The sequence below is a fragment of the Ailuropoda melanoleuca genome, chromosome 1 (assembly GCF_002007445.2).
Source record: "Ailuropoda melanoleuca isolate Jingjing chromosome 1, ASM200744v2, whole genome shotgun sequence".
NCBI classification, from domain to species: domain Eukaryota; kingdom Metazoa; phylum Chordata; class Mammalia; order Carnivora; family Ursidae; genus Ailuropoda; species Ailuropoda melanoleuca.
In genome coordinates this window covers 166,840,180-166,857,496 of record NC_048218.1, presented here as the reverse complement: position 1 = coordinate 166,857,496, position 17,317 = coordinate 166,840,180, and the positions used below count along the sequence as shown (strand labels likewise).

General features: G+C 42.4%; 1 protein-coding gene across 1 annotated transcript in view; it reads right to left on the bottom strand.

The window, feature by feature from the left end:
• The window catches only part of WIPF3 (WAS/WASL interacting protein family member 3), an 88,242-nt gene that overhangs the window by 57,852 nt on the left and 13,073 nt on the right, over positions 1-17,317 (bottom strand). Inside the window, exon 2 of the mRNA XM_034644358.1 lies at positions 11,845-11,994. Coding sequence (XP_034500249.1) covers positions 11,845-11,937 — 93 coding nt within the window. The 5' untranslated portion in view covers positions 11,938-11,994. The remainder of the gene's footprint in view (positions 1-11,844; positions 11,995-17,317) is intronic.

Below are 17,317 nucleotides of genomic sequence, written 5' to 3'. Positions count from 1 at the left end.
GGTCAGGTGTCTGACAGGGAAGGCTGCAGCCTTCCCCTCCCTGCTCAGGGATCCTCCCACTGTACGGGGACAGGACATGTGCGTCCAGCGGGCACAGTGCTCTCTGCTGCCCAGGGAATCACCGCTACCATGAGTGCTGAGTCTCCACTTTCCCTCATCCTAACCCTAGCTTTCCAGTTATTCTCAGTGGGGGAAAGGAAGGGGTATGCTCCCCTAGGTAAGTCCAAGTCTGGCCTTTGAGGAGGTGAGCAAAGACATACCACATTTCCAGTGGGTCTTTTTTCCCTTAGCAACTGGCTTTTGTTTTAAATCCTTTCTTTGGATATAATAAGTGCTTTTGGTATACATTGTTTAGCAATTGCTACGAATTAATGGCAAAAAAAAAAAAAAAAAAAAAAAAAAGGAGCTCACCTACCAGTCCTCACTTGTGTTTGCATGAGTGGCCCTTGAGCTAAAGGAAGGGGTTTTACTGGGCCATTCTTGGTCCCTGTGCCAAGCCTCGAGGGGCAGCTGCCCTCCCTTCCTGTCCACGATCAGACCCCCAGCACGAATGTATTTTTTCTTCCAGTCAAACCAATGGTAGTTCCTAAAAAATGTGACAGTCTGCAATGCCCAAAGGGCTAAAGTCTGTATTGCACAGTTGTGAAGTTTTAAGAAGTCCCCGGATGCCTGTGATCGGACTTCTTGAGAAGTGCTGTTCACCTGCTGGTGGACCCACAAGGATTTTGGTTTTTAGTGTTTTTGTTTGTTTGTTTGTTTGTTTTTTTTTAAGCCCTAACACATTTTCCAAGCTACCTCCAGGCCCAAAGTTTTTGCCTCAGAGTTGGTTTTAAAGCTCCTCTCCCCTCCCCAGCCTCCAGAATCCTTCAGCAACACAATGGCGAGCGGCATGTAGTCAGAGAGGAGACAAGGCTGAAGGTGAAAATTCTTTCATATCTGGGTGGGGCGACCTTGGTGCCCACAAGGGTTGCTGGCTGGGAAAGTTCTGCCTTAGCAATTCCCACAATGTCCTCTGTGCTTTGTCTGAGGAGAAAACACCAGCTAGCGCTAGGTGTCCTTGTACCAGGGCACGGGACAGTAACGGCAACAGTGTCACAAACCAGTGTTTGTAATCTGCCTCCCACTAGGGCTCCAGGCTTATTTAAATAAAAAGAAGCAAGGGAGACTGGGATGTCCAGCTCACTGCTTCTCTGACACTCCCCCACTTCAGAGTCATTCATATCAGGGCTCAGTCTCAGGAGGGAAAAACCAAAACATTCCATAACTGAGTGATTAGAGATGGCACGTCTGCTGCGGGGAAGCGGTGCTAAAAACCTTCACATTAATCCCTAGAAAAACAGGAGCCAGATTACTCGGGGCAGGGGTGGGGTGACAGAATTTTAAACAGACGTTCTGTGCCTACATGGCTTTTATTTTTTTTTAATTAAAAAGCATATAATAGGGGCACCTGGGTGGTGCAGTCAGTTAAACATCTGCCTTCGGCTCAGGTCGTGATCCTGGGGTCCTGGAATCGAGCCCCGCGTCAGGCTCCTTGCTCACTGGGGAGCCTGCTTCTCCCTCACCCCGCTCCTGCTCTCTCTCTCTCTCTCAAATAAATAAAAAAGATCTTTAAAAATAAAATAAAATAAAAAGCATATAATAGTTGGTCTCAATTATCCATCTGAATTAGTATAATGCCTTTCTTAGTTATGCTAAACCACCTCTATTTTGCATATTTTGAGGTTGTTGATGTTCTTTGAAATTTTTTTTATTATGGAAAATTAACATATATAAAAGTTGAGTAGTATAAGGAGCCCCCATGTGCAGTGATCCAGCTTCAACAATTATCAACTCACAGCCAATTTTGTTCTACCTTTACCCCGACCAGCTTTTTTTCCCCTCCAAGTCCCTGGTTTTGAACACATATCCCACATTGTATGATATCAGAGAGCTCTTAAAAATGCAACAATAATATTAAGTAAAATTAACTATAATTTCTTTATAATCTTCCATCAGTGTTCAAATTCTCATGGTCAGTAGAGTGTGTTTTTTTTTAAAGATTTTATTATTTATTTGATAGAGATAGAGACAGCTAGCGAGAAAGGGAACACAAGCAGGGGGAGTGGGAGAGGAAGAAGCAGGCTCATAGCAGAGGAGACTGATGTGGGGCTCGATCCCATAACGCCGGGATCATGCCCTGAGCCGAAGGCAGACGCTTAACCGCTGTGCCACCCAGGAGCCCCCAATAGAGTTTTATTTTATTTTATTTTATTATTTTTTTTAAAGATTTATTTATTTTATTTTAGAGAGAGCAAGCACTGGAGCATGTGAGTGGGGGGAGGGGGAGAGGAAGAGAGAGAGAGGGAGAGAAGCAGACTCCCCACTAAGAGTGGAGCCCGATGCAGGACTTGATCCCTGGACCTTGAGATCATGACCTGAGCCGAAATCAAGAGTTGGACACTTCACCAAATGAGCCACCCAGGCACCCCATCGATACAGTTTTAAATGAAAGTTTGGGTCAGGCAGAGAGAGAGAGAGACCAAGCCATAACACCTAAATCACATCCTCTTCAAGCTGCCACAAGGCCCAAAGAACATCTTAACATCTTTCTTTGCTGTAGATAGGGGTCCAGAGTCAGCCAAATGATCTAGAATTCTTGCATGAGCATCATCATTAAATCCTCTAGGGAAACAAGTGCCATGCCCCTGGCAGCTTCTTGGTCTGCTACTCCCCAGCTGCTTGTAAAGTCACAAACCAAACAGCAGCTGAGAAAATAAAACCTCCTCTACACGTTTGGGATATCCGCACTGGGCTGTCATTCCACCGGCGTGGGTCCTAAAGGACATTACGTCTCCACTCCCTCCTTGCCCACAGCCCTAGTCCTGATTTCAGGTACTTCCTGCTATTACCCATGGATTCCAGCCACTCAACTCAGTGGGAGGCACTAAAGAGGAGGGAAGGCCAACCATTCACCTCCTTGGAATCATGCTACAGGAGCAGATTCTGGCACGGTGGATTAGAACCCATGAAAACCCAGAAGTGGTCAACTCTGCCCTCTGTTTCTGGACTATCTGCAGACCGCTGGCCTAACTCCCCACTTGAAATAACTCAGGCTTCTAACCTTGATCTTCACTTCTGGTGTCTGGCCTCCTGCCCCACACTGGCCACAAGGGCCTTTGCCTTCAACTTTCCAGTCTCGGATCTAGTTACTCGCCCAGCTGTTGCCTGGGCCCTGAAATAATAGTAGCTACCATTGACTGAGCAGGCAGTGGGTAAACAACAGCTTCTATCAATATCTTATTAGATCCTCACAATAACCCCATGATTTGTGCATTCACTGCTTATTTGCCAAATGCCTACTCCAGGCCAGGAACGGCTCAGGTGTTGAGGATTCACTATAATATAGCAAAACAGACGAAAATGAAGTTTCCACTCTTGGGGCACGGCACCCGAGGAAGTAGTGGTTATTTTTCCCATTTACAGAGAGAAAAGTGAACCCCAGGGTCACTAAGGAATTTGCTTGACATCATATAGCTAGTAAGTGGCACAGCAGGGTTCCAGTTTCCAATCTGTACAATTCTAAAGCGCACGTGTTTTTGTTTTTTTTTTTTTAACACACCACGTTGCATCATTGCATGATCCCTGATGAACCTGACAACTTGGCACAATGAGTGCTGAACGGGGATGCAGAACACAACATGTTTTTACACCTTTCTGTTTGAGATGGTACAGGTGCTATCCTGCTTTCACCAGCTTGAAAATGCATTCAGACTCCTCTGTTGTGAATAGATCTTATAAAAATGGAAATCTATTGCTACCATGTACAAAATGGGTACACCATGTTGCTTCCTGGAGTTCTCAAACGTGTTTATGTAAAGAAAAGGTGCAAGGTCTATTCTCTTCGAAAACAATAACAAATTGGAATGGGTAAGTTTGTGCCAAAGGCCCTTTTAAGGGCTTTTCAAATAAATGCCTGGGTGTTTACTTTTGCTATCCATAAATTTGTTAGATCTGTAAAACTGCATTTGCTTTATAAAATATTCTTACTAAAATTTGAATGTGCTAATGCTGTTCTGACACAATATAGAACACGTTCTGGCTTTCAAGGCTTAAGCAGGTGTAAGATGTAAAGTAGTGGCCGGTTAGCTCCCAGTGGGTTTACCTTATGAATGATATTTTTGCTAAACTCACTAGTTGGGGAAGTAATGCTGGGTACTAAGCTCCTACTATGTGTCTAGTACTGACCTAGGCACAGACTCCCTGTCTCAGAGTCACTTACTCACTGCTCACTGGCCCCACGATCCTTTCAGTCCTCGACCTGCCTGTTCCAGGGAGATCTCAAAGCATTAGCAAGACACAACAGTGCCTGATGCTCAGAGAAGCAAGCTTAAAAGGATGAAAAGTAACGAATTCAGAGGACCTGAGGGCTCCTGAAAGATGAAACCTCGAGGATCCCAGACGCAGGAAACACATAATGAAGCAGCAACTCAAGGTACAAAGTTCTGGCCTGGGAATAACCAATTGTACGCTCAGTACTATCATGACTGAGCTGTGATCAATGACAAGCCCAGTCTTCTCTGGATTCAGGTCCGAAACTCTTTTCAGAGGCAGAGGCTGGGTAAGTCTGTGCAGTAAAAGGTCTGTAAATTTGCACAATGGCTTGGTCAAGGTGAAGGGCACAGTCTGCGGTCATTGAGCTCAAAGGCATTTGCAGTCCCCACCATGCACCCAGCGTTGCCAGCCGCAGAGACCCTGGGCAGTTAGACCATGAGTGAGCACATGCAGACACAGTTTTGCTTTGTTTTATATAGTTGGGACCATACTACTTCTATGTAGCCTGCTTTTTTCATGCCATGCAACCTGTCCTTTCAATAAACGTTCTAGGGAACGTGACTTTTACTGGCTGCCAATACCCCCCTGAAGAGAGGTGCACCCGGGTCCCAGCACCCCTCCCTTCTTGCAGCTCTCTCTACGGAGTCAGAGCTGGATATCTAACTGCCAACAATCACCTGACACTGGTAGTTTTTGCCTTTTATGGCAAGAAAGGAAAGAGCAGTTTGGGGGAAAGGGTTGAGGCCCCAAGGATCCCAGGCTCCAAGCCACAGTGGCGATCCTAAGTGTAGCAGCGTACCTATGAAAAGACAACCCTGGTGCAGGTACAATGGTCTGCTTGCAGTTTTCTAGGAATTCTTAGTTACACTGTAATTTTAAAAGATTTCAAAGGCAAAGAACCAGCAGACTTGTGTGTAAAATAAATCTCGGGTTAGTGATTGCTAAAGAGAAGGCTGAGGCTTCTGAGGATCGCCCTTTGGCCTCATACCCCATGGCACCTTCCCTTCCTTATCCCCCCGGCTCAGGCGCTGCGCGAGACTAGCTACGCTCCTGGGCTCCTATGAAATTTGATAAAAGCCTTTAACAAGAGCTTGCAGACTCTCTAGCTAATTCCCAGGCATTATTAGCGCATAATCGCTGCCTCCAGCACACCATTGCAAGCCTTTGCCTTTTTGTTCCCACCACCCCTCCCACCTCACAGCTGGGAAAAAAGAAACACATTTCAATACCATCCAGAATGACCCTTTGCAAGGATGACTGGCAGCTCCTGCCACACCTCTCTCGCTTACAGACCCAGAGAATCTGTTGCAAAGACTGGCTCCCTTTTTCACTAAAGCAGTGTTACTGCTTGTGGGTGCACATGGGCAAGAGAGAGGGAATCAAGTTTTTAAAATTACTTGAAGAAAAAGGTGCAGTTTTGCCAACTGTTAAGTGGAGACCAAATGTCAATTTAATTCTCTCTTAATAGCTTGGCCTAATGCAAAAGCCTTCTCCTTCTCCTGGGGGTCACTGTCAATTCTGGGTAAGTGTTCCCAATCCTTTATTAGCAACACTAATCGAAGCGCCAGTGTCAGGAGAATCTGAGTGACAGTGTTTAAGAGTTTTTTTAAGCCTCTCATTACTCCAAATGTGCCAGTAAACATGCAAATGACCTCTTACAGAATATAGGGTAATATGCAATTCTACTAAAGCCCCTTTCACTAAAAGTGCCCCTCAACTCTGCATTTTTTTAACCCCAGCAAACACAAAACTCTGAAAATGGCTTTCATGGGACTTCAGACCACCGCTCCATTTTCCATGTTTTCTTTCTTAGATTAACATATTTTTCTATACCACCAGAGCTCCTGCGTCCTAGAGATGGTGGGAAAACCACCCAATGTAAGCCACAGCTGATGTTCCCTGACACTGGGAAGTCTACCTCGCCTATAAATCACGCGATCCTTAGATTACAAGGAGAAAAATTATCTCATTGAGTTTCCTGAATGCAAACAAAGACCCTTGAAAGGGTAAGGAGGGAACAGAACAACGAGGGGCCACAAAATGCTTCTCATTGTAACTTCCCCTCAGGATTTTATTAAACACTACCCCCGGAACAGGCAGGCAGAAATACACGGCCCCACGGTGTTTTCCTACTTAGACTTTTGCTTTTTGTGGTAAATAAATGACTGTCAAACCAGTTTCTCCTTTGTTTTTAAATAACAAGATACAACTTCTCTTTGAGGCACTGTTTCCTCCTGAGGATATTTAAGCTTGAAGAGCAACATTAAAAAACCATGCTGTAAATATTTACAAATCTGCTTCTTAAATAAACACCCGTGCAGTGGCCAGGACCCTACCATTAGGCTTTGCCTGGGCAACCCAACGCCAATGAGTTTATCAGTTGGTCAGAGACATGTATTTCATTCCTCTTGGGTAGACAGTGTTACGGGATTATGGCAAGAAAACAAATCACAGGCCCTCTAGGAGTTTATTCTCTCATCTTGGACACTACCAAAGTGTCCAATTAGATTTGAAAACAAAAGTTCCGTAAAAGTCTGCTGCATTTCACAAATCAAATCCATTATATTTTTTTAGATTTTTAAAAAGTTACATGCCCCATAACCAAAGCAAAAATAATTTCATTATCAGTGGATCAATGCACCACACAGGCAGTTTTGGGATACTGTTACCAGATTTTAGAGGGCTAAGACAAAGGAGTAGAGCTCAAAAGACATGGGAATAAGGGGCACGCAAAGGCGACAAGCTGGCGAAGGCTGTCTGGCTTTTTTTTTTTTTTTTTTTTTTTTAAGAGAGGGAGAGAGAGAGAGAGGTGGGGGAGGGGCAGAGGGAGAGAGAGAATCCCAAGCAGACTCCAGGCCCAACGCAGAGCCCGACTCGGGGCTCAATCTCACGACCCTGAGATCATGACCTGAGCTGAAATTAAGAGTCGTACGCTTAACTGACTGAGCCACCCAGGTGCCCCATGTCTGGCTTTTAATCAAAGCCTACTTCAAAATTTTAGCAAGCCCCATCTGCCCTTCTCCCTGGTTCCACGCTCATGTTCTTGGAAAAAAGAGAGGCTGCACATCAGACAAGAGGAGGAGATGAGGATGGGAGGGACAGGAAGGGGAGAAGTGAGAGGTGGGAGGAAGAAACCAAGAAACTTTCAGCCCTGCTCTGATCCCGAGATCTTCCAGAGCCAAGCTGAAGCCTGATACTTTTCATTACAAGGGCTCAGACACAACACACAAAGTGCCCCCTCTTGCACAGGTTCCATATATCACAACCTGCCACACTGCTCCGTGAGCATAGATACGTAAAGTCTTGAACACTGGTTAGGAAGAGGTTCAGCTCCATTTCTTAACCCTTTTACACAGATATTCATTCATTCATGCACATATTCACTCATTCATTCAATGAGTGGAGTGCCTATGTATGAGCCAGGCACACAGAGCTAAAAGACCACAAAACACAACTATGGCTGCCAGTCGAATGAAAACAAAATTAAAAACTGATAACTGCTTCGAAGGAGGAGCTTAAAAGTATGTTATAAATGCCAGTATGGGTGTGAGGAAATGATGCTCCAAGGAACTGACATCTGAGCTGAGATGCCCAGAAAGAGCTTTCCAGACAAAAGGAAGAGCAATGCTGAGATCCTGAAGGAGAAGACATGACTAGAGGAGCACGACAGGTCTGAGAGGTGGCATGGGACAGTTAAAAGAGGGAAGGGAAGTCCTTGCAATTCGATGGAGGGGAGGGACAAGATCTGAGATGGGTGTATCAACATCTCTGGCTGCTGGTGACCAAAGGAAGGCTGAATGAAGCCAGCTGACTAGTAGGACAGGTATTGGCAAACTTTTTCTGTGAAGGGCCAGAGAGTAAATATTTTAGGCATTGTGGGCCAAGAGGCAAAATCATTGATGTTATGTAAGTACAACCTAACAAAAAAAAGACAACAAACGTCCACAAAATTTTTGTTGATGAAGTTCAAACTATAATAATAATTGAGTATAATTTTAAAAATATAGGCTGACTAGTGAGAAAGTGAAATCATTTTGGGGGGATAATAAGTTATTTAATTGGTGTTCAGCCATTGTAGCATTAAAGCAGCCACAAACAATATCAATGAAAGAGCATGGCTGGCGTCCAGTAAAACCTTACTTATGAGCTGAAATTTGAATTTCATATAATTTTCACGTGTCATGAAGTATTTTTCTTTGAATTTTTTTCAACCATTTGAAAAAGTAAAAACCATTCTCAGCTTGCAGGCTATTCAAAAACTGGAGTGTGGGTCCCGCTCTGGTTTGCCAACCTCTGTTGTAGAAGATCCCACATCTGGATGTGTCTCACTGCTTGCTCAGAGTACATTCGTTTTTGGCAGGTGATTTTTATAGGGCGATGCTCTGTATTTCTTGCTGCATTGCAGCAAAAGGCTTGGGATAGAAGGTCATTCCACTATAGGTCACCATTTTAAAGATCACCATTTTAAAGGTATATTTCCCCCTTTGTAATTAGAAGTAATCCGGGTGATACTTAGGATCCTGTGAACATCCTGTTCCCCAAAAACCTCTCACTGACTAGGTTTAGCTTTCATGAATGATTCTTGTCTGAGTCAATCATTACACTGGAAGTTACAAAATAATTTTGGTATTACTTTAAATGGCTGCCTAGTATGCCATTGTGTGGATTACATAATAATTTGTTTATGGAATCTTCTGGTATGAAAATTTTAGATTGTTTCTTTTCTTTTTGGGTTGCTATTACAAAGCAATGTTTTCATTTATATCCTATAGCTAAATATTTCTGCACATCTATGATTAGTTTCTTTTTTTTTTTTTCCTTAAAGATTTATTTATTTGAGAAAGAGAGAAAGAGAGTAGGGGGAGAGGCAGAGGGATAGAATCTCCAAGTAGACTCCCTGCTAAGCGTGGAGCCAACACAGGGCTCAATCTCATGACCCATGAGATCATGACCTGAGCCAAAACCAAGAGTCAGATGCTTAACTGACCAAGCCACCCAGGCACCTCCACCTATGATTAGTTTCTTAAAGAAAATTACTTGAAGTGAAACTAGGTCACAGAATATAGCCATTTTTTAAAAAGGGTTTTGATCTACAGTAACAAATTGTGCTTTAGGGAATTATATCAAGTTTTGTTCCCATTAAGAATTATTAGTGCTTGGTTCTTGACATTTGAGCCAACTACCATCACCATCATCAGATGAAAATGGTTTCTCATTATTTTAATTTGTGTTTATTCAATTATAGTGAGGTTGGAACATTTGTATTTCTTCCACTTGGTCATATCCTATGCCCATTTTTCAACTCATCCTTTCCATATTGATCTGTAAGAGCTCTTTATATACTAAGGATGTTAATTCTTTGCCTTTAATATGCATTGTACATAGTTTTCCTAGATTGTAGGAAAATGTGTTTTTAAAAAATATTAAAATTTACACGGTTATTTTACTCCTCAAAAAAATTTAGGAATGGGGAGGGAATGTAAAAAATTGACCAAATGTAGAATTATTTTTATTTACTATGAACTTAAGCATCTTTAAAGAAAAAGAACTGCCTAATGAAATTTAAAATTTTATTATCAGCACTCAAAATTCTCTTCTGAACTTTGCTACATATATATATTATATAGCTGATCTCATTATGCACAAAACGTGCATTGTTTTTAATCCATCATTCCATATTTGCTTTCCATAATCAGCACAGTTATAAATATAACTTTTAATTAACTCTATGACATAATGCAATTTTTAATTATCAGCATGACAATAAATTTCATTTAGTTCTCATAAACCATTTAAGATCTAATTTTTCACTGGAATAAACAGCATTGCTGTGAACATCCTTGTATAAATTCTTTTTGGTTTCTTTAGAGTTACATTTTTAAATCAGTCTCAGAAATAAAACTACTCAATAATCAGAGGAAAAAGCATGATGCATTTAGATTTTTAACTGTTCTCTGCCAGAGAACACTCCAGACTCATTCAACATGCATTGAATCCCAGGCATTTGAGTGTCACCAGCAGTGTTTAAAAGGGCTTATTTCCCTAATTCTCCAACAATATGGGTTTTTATAAGTTTATTTATTCTGGCTAAGTTTACAGCATTGTGGTATCTGAAGTTATTGTAAATGGCACTTCCCAGAGCTGGCAAGTCTGTGCAAGAGCCACATGATAGTCCCATGTATATTTCCTTCACTTACAAACTTCACCTCCTTTATCCCTTGTGGGATCAGATGCAGCAGTGGAACTCCAACACTTATGTCTATTCTTTCTACAGTGGCTGGAGAGCTTTTACATATAATTCACATTATGTGTTTTCTTTCCACTCTCTTCAAGGGCAAGAGCCAAGTTTCAGGCAGGTCGGTGTCCCTGGCACATCAGATATGGTCAGCTGCAACACTAACGTCATAGGGGGTGGCACCCAGGCATACCCTCACTCTCTCCAGGGGAGGATGGAAGGCGACGCTCTATTCCTGGCTTCTGCTGACTTGGTTCATATCATCCCTAGGCAGCCCTGCCTCTGCATGCTACGTCAACACAGTATCTGTATTTTTCATTTTCCACCAGAAACAGGAGCTGTGGTCAGTGCCACACCTGGCTCTCTGCAGAGGCCTGTGGAGGGCAGGCTGAGGGGAAGAAATGCTCTAGGTTTTCGTCAGAAGAAAGCCTTGTTGTCAGCATGAAGCACAAATATTCTTCTCAGACGAGAGGGGGATGACGGTGCCTGTCTGGAAGATTTGGCAAAGGTTGGAGACATTTTTGATGGCACAATTGGGGGCACTACTGGCAACTAGAGAGTAGAGGCTGGGGTGTTCCTAAACATCCTACAAGGCACAGAACAGGCCTCCACGACAAAAATGATCTGATCCGAAACACCATTCGAGCCAAGGCTGAGAAATCTCTTGTTCGAAAGCAAAGTAGCTGCTCTCTGTGCCTCTCCTGAACCCAAACTATTAAACCGAAGAAGGGTATCCAGTATTACAAACTGGAACGGACTGACTTCAGTCTTATGTAGATAGGGACATTTCATTTGAGATTTATGTTTCACTGCAGCGTTTCATATGACATATCTCTCGTGTGGACCCAGAACTAGGCTACCGAAGCCCAAGCAATGTGAGCACCAGCCACAGCACACACCAGAAACACACACCGGAAACACACACACCGGAAACACACACACCGGAAACTCACTCGGCAGCACGCCTCACTGACTGAGGGTTCCAGTGAGATGGGAGAGCTAGTTAGAAATTCTCGGGAAGCCTGTACGGAGCAGCAGGAATTAGAAGAGAAATGATGCAGTTGTTTGTATATGACCCGAGGTAGGGGGTGGGAGCCGCTGAGAAATGGGGAGAGGACTACCTGGCCAGGCTGTTTTGGAATCAGACCCTGGAGCCCCCAAAGCCAGCTCCTAAGATGCCCCCTGCTTCAGGCGAGCTGGGTAGTGGCTGGTTCTCAACATTTAAAACCTTCTGCTCAAGTGTATTCAAAGCAGCTTATGCTCAACAGCAAACCAGACTGAACAACAACAGGGCTTACCGGGGGTGCTGGCGGCGGGGGAGGGGGAGGAGCCCCTAGGGGTGGGGGAGGCGGAGGCAGAGGAGGAGGTGGTGGTGGAGGTGGCACTGGCATATGTCACAGCGTTGGTGTCTCTTGCTTCTGAATGGTCCCAGGAGAACGGGTTCTGCCCTGAAAGGGAGAAAAAGAGACAGTTTTAAATTTGGATGTCTTTATTCACGCACCGGTAATAAAGTCATGCAGACACGTGGATTTAATGGATAGCTTCTTTCTTTCACTTGTCCACTCATTCATTCTTCCTCTCATTCTTTCTTTCAATAACTACTGAAGGCCCCCCTGTGAGGCAGGCACTGTGTCAAGTGCTAGAAACAAAAGAAGTAGCTAGATTAGGGCACCTGGGTAGCTCAGTGGGTTAAGCATCTGCCTTCTGCTCAGGTCATGATCCTGGGGTCCTGGGATCCAGTGGGGGAGCCTGCTTCTCCCTCTCCCTCTGCCTCTCCCCTCTGCTCGTGCTCTCGCTTGCTCTCTCTCTTTCAAAGAAATAAAATCTTTTTTTTTAAGTAGCTAGATTTTAGAATTAGGTGATAGAACTGATAAAATTTAGCTATTTATGTTTCAATATAAATAGAATATATAAATATGTCAATGGCGACACCTCATTCCATAATGATTTTTCCAAATAACTTCATTCTACCTTCTTAGCATTAAACTTTCAGTTTTACCATTTCCGATGCAATTTAAAAATATTCTGTACATACTCCCATTTTCCTAAGCAGAGCAAATGGAATGAAATCTGACCTTTCAGAATGTCACAGGCTCAACGTTACTCACGATGCCAGCCTTGAACAACGCTTGCAAAGTGCATTAATCCTTTTCCTGCTTCCTTCGTTTTCTTTCAGCTCTCACTTTTCTTATTGTGGCTGTGTTGTTGTTTCTATACAATCTGGTATTTGCTACATAGAGGGCTTTGGAGCACAATTATGCAAATATGGTTATGTTTCAAACAGTTAATATTACAGGATGTCTGATCTCCAAATAAATGCGGTCTTTCTCTGTGGAGTGAGGGTGTGTGTGTGTGTGTGTGTGTGTGTGTGTGTGTGTGTGTGTATGTGCATCTTAGAATCCACATCAGGACACACTGAAAAAGCTTAAAATGTATACTAAAGAAAAACCCCAGAGTTTACAAGAACGAGGAAAACCTATATGAGAATCTAACAATTTAAGTGGAAACAGAAATAAACATCAAACTTAGGCAGGGGTGGTTTTGTGTTCCTTCTGTCTCTGTAGTTAGTGGAAGGCCAGAACAAGGCCTGTGGCCATTTCTTTAGCTTTAAACTCCTGCGGCATTTGTATTCTTCCATGGTAATATTCTTATTTCTTAGAGGCAAAAAGCAATTATGTAACCTGGTACTTTGTTCTTAACCTAGTCCCCTGGATTTTGCTTACTTCAAACATGTTCTCTTTACCTTTGTGGATAGTGGCTGCCATGTGACCAGCTAATCACATTAATTTCCTCTAACGTCAGTAGTTTAATCCCAATTTTATAGGTAAGAAAAATGACATTCAGACATATTAAGTACTTGGCCCCAAATCCCACACAGCTAGTAATGGGTGGACCTGGAGTTGGAACCCAGGCTTATTAGGCTCTGAAGTCCAGCCTCTTCTCAACATGATTTTTTTTGTGGTAAAATATGCATAATACAAAATTTATTATTTTCATAATTTTAAACTATACAATTCAGTGGCATCAAGTACATTCACAATGTTGTGCAATTATCCCCACGATCATCTCCAGAATTTTTCATCATCCCAAACAGTACCCATTAAATAATAACTTCCCATTCCTCCTTCCCCTAGTCTCTGGTAATTTCTATTCTACTTTATATTACTGTGAATTTGCTTATTCTAGGTACCTTAAATACAGTATTTGTCCTTTTGTGTCTGGCTTATTTGTCTTCAAGTTTCATTCATGTTGTAGCATGTGCCAGAATTTCCTTCTTTAATTGTATGTATACACCACATTTTGTTTATTCATTCATCTGTTGATGATACTTGGGTTGCTTTCACCTTTGGGGTACTGTGAATACGACTACGAACATTGGTGTATGAGTATCTCTTCAAGACTCTGCTTTCAATTCTTTTGGACCGATACCTAGGAGTGGAATTGCTGGATCATATGGGACTACCCTGTTTTCAGCACAGTTAAGAACCCATAAAATTGTACAAAAATTTAAAGTGGTGGTGCACCTGGGTGGCTCAGTTGGTTGAGCATCCAACTCTTGATTTCAGCCCAGATCATTATCTCAGAGTCATAAGATCGAGCCCTGCATTGGGCTCCTCACTCAAAAGGGAGTCTGCTTGAGATTCTCTCTCTCCGTCTGCTCCTCCTCCCACTCATGTGTTCACTCTCTCTCTCTCTCTCAAATAAATAAATAAATCTTTTCAAAAAATTTAAAGTGGTATAAGATATACATGTAAGTTCAACTTTCATGTAGAAAGAATCCATGATAGTTTTCATAAGAGTTGCAAAGAGATTCATGAGCTGATCACGGTAAGAGACCTCAATTTTCTTATAAAGTATCTCCCTCAAAGTTACTAGCACCTGATAATTTTTGTGTCACTGTTTCTTTCCGTCATAGTAAAACAGGAACAGAAAGACTGAAAAAATAACACTCATTAGAGTCCAGAGAATAAAACTATACTAAAATTGAGCAGAGGTTCCCGGTGGTAGTAGATACTTCTTCTAAGTAGTGTTGATGTTATTTTATTATACAATAAAATAAATTGTGTATATTAGACAATAATGTAGAGTCAGATAAAGCTGGCATTTTACTGGCTGAATGCTAAAGCAAGTTGGATGTGAGCCCACAGTTTAGTTGGAACAAATATAAATGATCAGTTATTTGTATTTTAACAATGTCTTTCATAAAAAGCACTGGCTATATCTTTTTGTGATCCTTAATTCAGTGACAAAATAATTTCAGTCAGAACTTTACAATAGGGATTAAAGGGTTGGCTGAAGTATCACAAAACAAGAGAAAACATAGAGGTCTCATTACCTGAGGATTATCAAAGGAGACAGAGCTGCTTCCCTTGGTGAAGAACTGGGAAGGGATTAGAAAAGTAACTTTAGAAACTTAAATGCCACTTACCTACGAGTTTGTCATTTATCTAAGGAAAAATGACCACAGGAAGTAATTAAAGAGAACTGTGGCAGAGCTATTCATGTAACCCCTTAGCACACAGCTGGATTATATTTCCCAGCATCCTCTGTGGTTAGATGTGACTATGTGACTGAGCTCTGGCCAACAGAATGAAGGTAGGCGTGATGTCTTCCACGTGTAGGTTGGCCCATAAAGACCTTCTACCCACAGGTTTCCTCTCTTCCTCCATCCACTGGCTGGAAGGAAAGGTCTAATGTGTGGGCTCAGCCACAAGATATAAAGAATCTGGGTTCCTGACTCACCTCTTTAAGGCCATCTGCCAAACACTCTATTGGACTTTACAAAAATGAAAAATAAACTTCTACCATATTAAGTCAGGGAGAGTTTAGAGTTAATTTATTAGAGGCACTAATTTTGAAGCTATCCAATACAGGAACTTAATAGAATATAGCCAGTTCTCATTATTCGTAGTAGTTATATTCTATAAAGTTGCCACAGACACTGAGTTAGCAAAAACTGAACCACTGCTCTTCACAGAAACACAGGACATCCAGTCACAAGACTTTTGTAGACTCACTAATATAGAATCTTGTTTTACGTATGTTTCTGTTTAAAGACACCTTATTTAGGGACGCCTGAGTGGCTCAGACGGTTAAGCATCTGCTTTTGGCTCAGGTCATGATCCCAGCTGGGGTCCTGGGATCGAGCCCCACATCGGGCTCCCTGCTCAGCGGGAGCCTGCTTCTCCCTCTCCTACTGCTTCCCCTGCTTGTGCTCTCTCGCTCTCTTGGTCAAATAAATATATAAAATCTTTAAAAAAATAAAATCTTAAAAAAAAGACACCTCACTTAATATATATTGTACGTATATTAGCTTGCACTCATGCCAACAATGTTATACCTCATGCCTGAATGAAGGTTCTCTAACACATATTTTCTCTGTAAGGCACGTCGCAGCCTTTTTGTGCGCAACAACCCTAGAGAGCACTTCAGCGTTATATTTGGAAGGGTCCATTTAAAACAGCGAACTCACCGACAATCAGCACAAAAGTTTGAAATACATGGCACTAAACAGAATGTGCAAAGAACACAGGTTTACAGTATGAGAGCTGGAACAAGACTGCAGAGTCCTGCCTTGTTCCACCTCAGCTGGGAACAAGTGTGCATGGGGCGACTCCAGTTTTTCCTCACTCTATACATTTCCTCCAGCAACCATGATGGTGCCTGTGAATACTGACTTTGGGGTTGCAAATAGAGTTCAACGAGTAGATGATCAGCAAATTATGGCATCTGTGAATAATGAGGATTGACTCTATAACTTTTTGAAGCCCCTAGATGGGCTCAGCCCTGCATTAGGTACTTATAACACAGTGTTCTATTTAATGCCCTCAACGACTCTATGGTAGACATTGGCATTTCCTTCAATGGGGAACCAAAGTCTGAGACATCACCTAGTTTCTACCAAATTTCAGATAGAGTACCAGAAATGAGTTAAGGCTCTGGCCTCTCTGATCCAAAACCTCATTTTTTTGTTTTAATAACTTGGTGTCAGTCAGGTCATGTAACTTCTCTACTTCCACCTGGCAAAGATTTTTAAATATTTCTGAGACTCTCAAGTAAAAGGGACCTTATACAGGGAAATATAATTCTTCCACTTGCTGCTCCTGAACGGAGGCATCCCTGCTGTCCATTTAATTTTACCTTAAGAAATCTGAGAGGAATTGGGTGCCACTGGGCTTCTGTCTTGCTGAACTCACCAGAATGATTATTCAAACTCCTCTAGGATTAAAGGATATTTTTACGTGTGGGACTTGATGGCTGTGAAGGCTTTTTCTTGACAGATATAATAATTAAGCAATTACCTAGAGAAGTATTCGTTAAAATCTGACAGTTAAGAATGCAGAGCTCCAGGAAGTCACAGGCTGTACCCATGAGCTCTTTGAAGCTTTGTGCTCTCCCAACACACTTAAAACTGTTACTTTGCTCTGTAATGTATTAAAAAAAAAAATGCCTAGGATAAAAAAAGCCAGATTCTCAAAGGCTTTTTTATATTTTCTCCCGACTCAGGAAGTAACTCTGAAAAACAGCGTTGAGATGCAGGTTAGATATCCAAGCACCCTTAGAAGGTGGGGAGGACAACAGAACTAATGCCCCTTCCATGTGAGACCCCTGAGTATAGGGGACAGTGCTGTTCTTCCCGTCAGACCCACGTCCTACTTGTGCTTCGGCTTTTCCCGGCTGTGTGGCCTTGATCAAGTCACTTAGCCTCAGGGGGGGTCTCGTTTTCTTTATCTGTAGAATATGTACAATGCTTAACTCTTAGTTTGTCAT